The sequence below is a fragment of the Bison bison genome, unplaced genomic scaffold, assembly GCF_000754665.1.
Source record: "Bison bison bison isolate TAMUID 2011002044 unplaced genomic scaffold, Bison_UMD1.0 scf7180017864211, whole genome shotgun sequence".
Lineage (NCBI taxonomy): Eukaryota > Metazoa > Chordata > Mammalia > Artiodactyla > Bovidae > Bison > Bison bison.
The window spans coordinates 3265837-3274830 of record NW_011494783.1 but is presented as its reverse complement, the minus strand read 5'-3'; the positions used below and the strand labels follow the sequence as shown (position 1 = coordinate 3274830).

The 8994-nt window shown below is 39.1% G+C and overlaps 1 protein-coding gene across 1 annotated transcript in view; it reads right to left on the bottom strand.

Moving 5' to 3' along the window:
- The window catches only part of LOC104992135 (contactin-associated protein-like 2), a 950770-nt gene that overhangs the window by 642656 nt on the left and 299120 nt on the right, over positions 1–8994 (bottom strand). The window contains exon 3 of the mRNA XM_010844884.1: positions 2379–2489. Coding sequence (XP_010843186.1) covers positions 2379–2489 — 111 coding nt within the window. The remainder of the gene's footprint in view (positions 1–2378; positions 2490–8994) is intronic.

The following is an 8994-nucleotide window of genomic DNA, read 5'->3' as shown; positions in this document are numbered from 1 at the left end:
CCCCATAGAGGGCAGCCCACCAGGCTTCCCCGTCCCTGGGATTCTCCAGGCGAGAACACTGGAGTGGGTTGCCATTTCCTTCTCCAATGCGTGAAAGTGAAGTCGCTCAGTCGTGTCCGACCCCTAGCGACCCCATGAACTGCAGCCCACCAGGCTCCTCCGTCCATGGGATTTGCCAGGCAAGAGTACTGGAGTGGGCTGCCATTGCCTTCTCTGAGCGCCACCTGGGAAGCCCTAATCACATAATAAAAAGAATAACTACACAGACACAGAGAACTCTATGATGGTTCCCAGAGGCAGGGTGTTGAGAGTTAAGTAAAATGAGTGAAGGGAGTCAAAAGGTATGAATTTCCAGTTATAAAATAAGTCTTGAGGATATAATATGCAGTATGCTGACTATAGTTAACAATAATGTCCTACATATGTGAAAGCTACGAAAAAACTAGACCTTAAAGTCCTCACTGCAAGAAAAAATGTTTGTAACTGTGCATAGTGATGGGTGTTAACTAGGCTTACTGTGGTGATCACTTTGCAATACATACAAATCTGCATACATGAAATCATTATGCTGTGCATTTGAAACGAACATAATGTTACATCAATTACACCACAATTTTAAAAAACAGCACACTGAAAAAAATAGCTGATGAATACCACTTTTAAATCAAAGCTGTATATATATATATATATATTTGAAATTTATATTCCTCTATCTTTACCTGTCAGAGAAGGCGATGGCACCCCACTCCAGTACTCTTGCCTGGAAAATCCAACGGACGGACGAGCCTGGTGGGCTGCAGTCCATGGGATCGCCAAGAGTCGGACACGACTGAGCGACTTTCTTTTCACTTTTCACTTTCATGCATTGGAGAAGGAAATGGCAACCCACTCCGGTGTTCTCACCAGGAGAATCCCAGGGACGGGGAAGCCTGGTGAGCTGCCGTCTATGGGGTCACAGAGAGTCGGACACGACTGAAGTGACTTAGCAGTCTTTACCTGTGTGATCTCTTTCACCAATTGTTTTCTGATTATGATAACTTTATACTTTCAGGAATTTCTGTATATATATATTATTCTATTTTTTCCTTATGTATTTTTTTCTTCCTTTTTTTCTGATTCTCTCTGATATTTTTTTCTCTCTTTGCTGATATGTTTTCTTTCTTCCCATCTCCTTTTTTCCTCCCACTTTGGGTTTTCTCCAATTTTCTTTTTTCAACCTTTGTTTATGCTTTTTCCCCCTGTTTTCCTTCCTTCTTTAATTTTTCACATTTTTTCCTGAATTTGTTATGATTTAAGCTTAGCATCTCCTATTTTATTGAATAAAAATTATGGCCTCTGTCAGTTAATACATATTTATTTAAGAAAATACTGTATCTTTCCAAGTTGTCGTTCACTGATATTTATACCAGAATTTCTTTGAAGCAAAAGAGTTTTAGGTTTCTGTTGTTAACTATCTTCTTTTACCTTCTATTAGCTGCTGTCCATTTTGAAATCATCATTTACTAATTATAATGGTACTATGACTTTAAAGTCTAAAAGTAAAATTTTAGCTGCAAATATACACATTTTTTCACATGACTTTAATAACAAAGCTAAATTCTGGGCAATAGGGGAGAAACTGAAAAGAGTCATAATTTTTCATCCTGCATTTTCAATAGAAACTAAATGTGTACATTAATAAAAGGAGAAAAAGCAGTTAATACAAAGTATTCTTCCTCATGCATGGTACACATATTTGGAACCTATTCTTTTTAACATCTTTCTAAAGGATTTTCTGATTAACAAGCATTTCCTTAACTCAGAATTTTTATCTCATTTTGAATTCATTATCATATAAACTCCAAAAATTCTTCCTCTTCATTTTACCATCTCCTATTTGCAGCTTTTTTTTTTTTTTTTCTATATCACTCCACAATGGTTGTTGCTGTTTAGTAGCTCAGTTGTGTCTGACTCTTTGTGACCCCATGGACTAAGCCCACTGTCCATGGGATTTCCCAGGCAATAATACTGGAGTGGTTTGCCATTTCCTTCTCCAGAGAATCTTTCCAACTAAAGGATCGAACCCACATCTCCTGCATTAGCGGGCAGATTCTTGACCATTAGGGCCACCTGGGAAGCCCTCCAGAGTGGCTACAAAAAAATTCTTCCTCTTTAATACATCATCTGTTATTTCCAGCCCAATTTTATCGATATCATTCCAAAATAGTGGCTATGAAACAGGCTTATAGGAAGTGTCTGTGACTGTCAACAGAAGTGGGAAGAATGATTTTGGTTGCCAGCCACTTAGCTGTTGTACAATAAAATATACTTTAAAAATGCTGCGTAAATATAATATGTTCTTACATAACACATTTGTTGACAAATGAAATTTGCCTTACCCCCTCGCTTGTTGATCTTGGCATAGCCAGGTGAATAGCTCCCAGACATGGAGGATGAGCTGCTGAAAGCTGCATGGTGTAGTCCAGACACAAGGGGCTCATCACATTTTTCTGAAAAGAAAAGAAAGCCAGATTTAATAAAGACTGAATGATCACTGGCATATTTTTTGTTAAAAATCACTATTGACTACAATGAAAATTTCAAGATACATGATATATATAGCAAACAATTATAATTTATACAACTTAACACTGATGATTCTAATGAACCCTAACACAATTTCAATAGCCTTCTGATTTTCAAGTTATAACGATGATAAAGTTATATATCATATTATTATTCCAAAAGACTTCAATGCAGGCCTGCTATCTCAGAATCATGAATAAAGTTGTGGCTGGTTATTTAACAAGATTTGGGATTTGGGGGTCTTGTCAAAATCTTCAGTTATTTATTCACTCTAAGGATGCAGGGTTAGAAATATGAGCTTGGAGGAGGGAAGACCAGGAGGAATAATATTCAAACTAAAAAATTAGGAAGGAGGTACCAGTAAGAAAGAACACAAGATAACCACCAACACGAAAGCCCTGCTGTCTAAAATATTAGTCAGTTCTCATTATACTTGACCAATGAACTGCACTGGAGTTCTAATTTTCACTTGGCTTCTGCACTGGCATGAACTATTTTCCCCCCTCCTTCTTTACTACTGCTGACTCTCCCATTCCACTTTGATGGCTGGTTCTCACCTTCCTAGTGTCTATATATGTTAAAGTGCCCAGGACTCAACCCTTGGCGCTCTTCTCTGCATCCTCTTGGTCTCTGGGAGACTGCATCAAGTGCTATGTCTTGTCATACTGGAGTATCCCCAATCCTACCACCTCACTTTGCCTGATCCCCTGGTTCAGGCAGCCATCAGCCATCACCGCTGTGAATGCACAGTCTTCCTTCCTCCTCCTTTGCCATAATCCTTCTGTACACAGCAGCCGAAAGGGCAGTTTAAAAAGTACACAGGTGGGTAAGATAGTTATTGCACTCAAAATATCCTCTGGCTCCTGCTCTCAAGTCACTTGGAATGAAGTCCAAGGTCCCCCAATGGCCCACAGCAGCCTCTGCACTGGTCACATCCTCCAGCATCGTTGTCCTTTACCGTCCAGCCACCCTTTCCTTCTGACTGCAACTACAGACCTGCTCCTGCCAGGACCTTTGCTGTCACTCTTCCGACGACCTCAAGGCTCATCCCTCACCTCCCCCACGCTCTGTTTAGTGTTATCTCTCACAGTGCAGACAAGTTTTCCCAGTCCACCCAGCTATACAAGTACTCACTGCCCTCACTCTCTGTACCACGCCTTGCTCTATTTTCCTTCATCGCATTTACAGCCATCTGATATGTTGTGTTTTCATGCATTCAATTGTTTGATTGCTTTTCTCTCGCATGACATTAGAAGCTCCATGGAAATAAAAGTTTTGAGAGTTCGCTTAATGCTTCCTTTCCAGTGATCTGAATAGCACCTGGCACTTGGCATGCACTCTAATGACATTTGTAGAAGGAAGGAAGCAAGGGAGGGAGGGAGGAAGATGGGGAGGGAGAGAAGGAGAGAGAAAGGGAGGATGGAAGGAAGGGAGGAAGGAAAAACAAAGACAACTAAACTTGACAAAGAGTCTCAAAGCATGATGCTACATTACAACATGACATAGCACCTAAGTTTTAGAGAGAAGGTCCTAAATCCCCAACAAGTGTTTACATGTGCTCAGTATTTCGTTTAATATGACACAGAACTACACTGTATATTCTAAATGACTTCTCTCTCAGATATTCATATACAGGGGAAAAACAAAAAACTAGCAATAGAAGGAATGAACTAGTTTTCTTGAAAAGTCATTCAAGTGGAGTGAAGTCCCCAATGATCCTGGGGAAATGAATTCATTTTCATTATCTCACCACTTGAGTGTGTACAAAACTGAAGTTAAGAGGAACACATCCATCCTTGTAAAACATAGTTAGATTTCTTACTTTTCTCAGTTATGCTGCGAGTGCCTCTGAGCAATGTGGCATGTGTGTGTGAATATATTTCCCAGAAAGTTAAATGTAAATGACTGAAAAGAGGAACATAACATTTATTTTAAAAGTATCAGTTTACAAAGTGAGGATCCACAGTGAAGGGTTTCATATTAATTGTTTAAAAACTTACTATTATTTTAGCTGCCGTTGATCACACACATAAAACCCTGATTTTCTAACTTCTGTCTCAGTCTAACTTTGTACAACTTTTTGATGTAAGTTCTGCATTGAATTTTAACGAGCAACTATTACTTCAGAATTTTCCATTATTTTAAAAATGTGCTAATGTTTGCTCATGTTTATTTTATTCACTCAAATAAAACAAAATTTTATGACATATAGACACTATTCTATACAAAATACACAACCAATAACCAACAAGGACCTATTTTACAGCACAGAGAACTACACTCAATCTTTTGTAAGAACCTATAAGGGAAAAGAATCTGAAAAAGATTCCAAAACACTTTGCGGTAACCTGAAATCAACTACACTTCAATAAAATATAAACTAGATTTTAAAAAATTTAAAGAAGAACCTATGTTGTATCAGACACAGGAAATGCAGCAGTAGATGAAACAGTGCTCCTGTCCTCACGTAATTTATGTTTCAGTAGAAACTAAAATCTAACTAGAACAAAAACAAACATGTAAAAACTTGAATTAATAGGATGAATTCATAGGATGGGATGGTGATAAAAACTGCCAAGACACCCTAAATATGAAAGAGGGGCTGGGAGTCTGTGTGTAGGGCGGAGGTTGAGAGAGTTGTAGGCTTCGGGTGCCTAGCCAAGAAAAGTCTCTTTGACTGGGTAACATCTGCATAGTAACCTAAGGAAAAGAGGACATATGTTGTGACAGAGCTCAGCAGGACCATGCCAGGAAAAACCTTCTGTCCAAACCTGCTCAGTAGGACTAACCTGATACTCCTTGGAGAAGGAAATGGCCACCCACACCAGTATTCTTACCTGGGAAATCCCATGGGCAGAGGAGCCTGGCTATAGTCCATGGGGTTGCAAAGAGTCACAACTAAACAACAATACCTGATAATAAGGAATAATACATTATCCAAAATTCAGTATTCACTGAATATATAGCTCCATGTTACACATGGTAAATAATGAAAATGAAGTTGAATAATCAAGTGATCCATTTAACTTGCTTAAATTTAGAACTTAAATACAGCACTTTATAAAATCCGAGGATAGTTTATCCATATTAGTTATTTTCTTTAAATTTGATTTCCATAACAAATTAATCTTTATACCAAATTAAATTTTTTCACTAATTTTAAAGACTCATATAAATCAGAATAACAAAATTAGTGTAAAACGGGGATCAAGAAGGATAAGAACAGATAAAAGATTATTTATTTTTAAAAAGTACTATAGAATTATTATAATAATTTAAGGATCAGATATCTTACAATAATCTAAGTTGAGACAAAATCTATAACTGCATAATTAAGCAAGAAAAATGCCACATGAATTATAGTTCTCCTGAAAGACGGTAGTCACAAACATTTATTATGATCTTATTCCCTGCTTTGCCCTGTTCTAATCACTTCGGGCAATAAAACATCTATCTATGTATCTATTTCCCATTCTCTCATGAGCAGTAACAATACATGGATCCATATAAAGTAATTAAACATGAAACAAGAAAATAATACCAGTCTGTAATTCAATGCTGACTAGAACATAATCAAATCCTGAAAGTAACAAGTAAATTAAAAATACATGACTGTGGTTTAGGTGAACTTGTCACTCCTGGCTTTCTCCTGTGTGTGACCTTGAGTACGTCAGTCAACCCCCTTTCTACAGATGAAAGTGTGAAAGTGTTAGTCACTCAGTCGTGTCCAACTCTTAGCAACTCCATGGACTGTAGCCGGCCAGGTTCCTGTCTCCATGAGATTCTCCAGGCAAGAATACTGGAGTGGGCTGCTGTTCCTTTCTCCAGAAGATCTTCCCAACCCAGGGATCGAACCAGAGTCTCCCACATTGCAGGCAGATTCTTTACCATCTGAGCCACTCTGATTCACACACAATATGAAGAAATTAGCTAAATTTCTCTCAAACTCTAATGCCCTCGAGCACTATCAAGGACAAGAGTCCACAACTGTGTCCCCCAGACCAAATCTGGCCCGCTGCTCGCTTTTGTTAAGTAAAGCTGTGCTGGGCCACACCCCCATTCACTCATTTATGTCTGCATTCACATCTCAGCAGAATGTCACAAAAAGAGACCACACAGCCTCTGAAGCTAAAGGATTTACTATCTGACCTTTTACAGAGAAAGTTTTCTAACCTCTGGTTCAATATAATGAATATTCCATGTATCCACAAAGAAGAATGATTAACGATCACTTATGGTAACAGGTAACACAAATAAGACCTGAAGAATTGAGAGGATATAGATGAAGAGGGTTAAGAACACTATAGAGACAGGAGAAGTTTTAAAGCTACAATGAGGATGAAATTTCCCCGTGATGGCTGTAGCTACACTCCACATGTGCCCATATTGCCAGACTGACTATTAGGATGAATGATCCACTTTTATCTCCAACTGTAATAATAGTTATTACACCTTCCATCTTCCAAAGAGTCTGACTGCTTGTTGTTCTAGAGCATGCGTCTCAATACTCTGAAGACATTAAACATTAGAAAATCAAACAGATCCCTGGAGAAAGTTAGTATTTTTATACTAGTGGTAATTGTAGTAGAGAAAGAGGGAGAATGCTAACATTTGAAATAATTTAGTATTTCTATAATTTATACTGGGATGTCTTCCAAAACTACAGCCACATAGTCATGGCAAATATTTGGTCTCCAGTGTATTTCCCTTCCAGGGAATCCTGGATGAAAACTAGAAGAGCAGATGGGCCTTGAGTTTTATTTTCACACAATTTCAGTCAATCAGGAAGGCAGACTAGCTGTAAGAATTCTGTATGAATTCAAGCTGGAACAGAGGAAGTGATTGGCAAAGCGAGACGAAATGGCTGTGGCCCTTCACCTCCAAGAGCGTGGCTGAGAGTCATATTTCTTGGCAAGGGGGATGGACGGCAAGTTCACGAGGTCAGAGGAGTTCAGAACATATGTCACTGACATCAGAGTAGCATTCAAAGGTTATCTCTGATTAAGAAATAATGTTGGAAAACGTTCACCACATCTTTTAAAACCACAGCACTTAAAATATATGTTTTATATCACACATTTGGAAATACAAGTAAATACCCAGAAAATAAGAATGGCAAAGAATGGCAAAAATAGCAAAAATTCTACTAGAATGGAAATCCTATTTTTTAAAATTTTTATTGGAGTTACTTTACAACGTTGATTAGATTCTACTGTACAGCAAAGTGAATCAGTTACACGTATATCCCCTCTTTTTTGAATTTCCTTCCCGTTCAGGTCCCCACAGAGCATTGAGTGGTGTTCCCTGCACTGTACAATCGGTTCTCATTAATTATCTATTTTATACATATCAGTATCATATATCATATCATATCAATACATCATATCTATCCCTACCTCAATCTATCCCATGCCCTCTTCTCCCTTTGTTATCCATATTTGTATCCCTTTGTATCCATATCCATAATGTATCCATACATTCTAGAAACATTTGATTCAAACTCAGAAAAAAAAAAGCACTGTAAAACACATATTCTCAAGGGAATACATCATAAAAATGTTCTCTTTATTTCCTGTGCATTCAACTCCTGACTTTTGAATCTAGAACTACATGATCATCAGCCTCAGGTTTTATGACTCCATTGTCAGGGCAAAGTTAAGAGGCCAGACCTCCCCCTAAAGTCTTCTGTTTCCGATCAGTAGCCTCCTGCCTGGCTCCTTCTGGCCAAAACTATCTCTAATTGCAAGCTGAGTGGTCATGGTCATTTCCTTCCCTGGCTCCCCTAACAGCATCTCAGTTCCTCCCAGAGATGGCCTGTCTTTCCTGTGGCAATGCTCATTTCAAGGCCTATAGGCCCATCTCAGTGGGTGCTACAGGGCTGCATGATGCCTCCCACTCCTGACTTTCCTTCTTTTCTTCCTGCTCCCCATGGTGTCCAGCTACAGCCAGTCGGTGTCCTTCTCAGCTGAGTCTACAATTGCCTGAGTCTCCAGCCACTCACTGTTAACCATGTTATCCTCTGTGCCATTTCCCTGACTTCTTGGATAAAGCATGCTTTGGCTACATTGTTTCATAGACAGTGGAAAATTCTTTGGACAATAAGGTGCTATTTCTTATCTAGCCTCAGTTCAGTTCAGTCGCTCAGTCGTGTCCGACTCTTTGAGACCCCATGAATCGCAGCACGCCAGGCCTCCCTGTCCATCACCAACTCCCAGAGTTCACTCAGACTCACGTCCATCAAGTCAGTGATGCCATCCAGCCATCTCATCCTCTGTCGTCCCCTTCTCCTCCTGCCCCCAGTCCCTCCCAGCATCAGAGTCTTTTCCAATGAGTCAACTCTTCGCATCAGGTGGCCAAAGTACTGGAGTTTCAGCTTTAGCATCATTCCTTCCAAAGAAATCCCAGGGCTGATCTCCTTCAGAATGGACT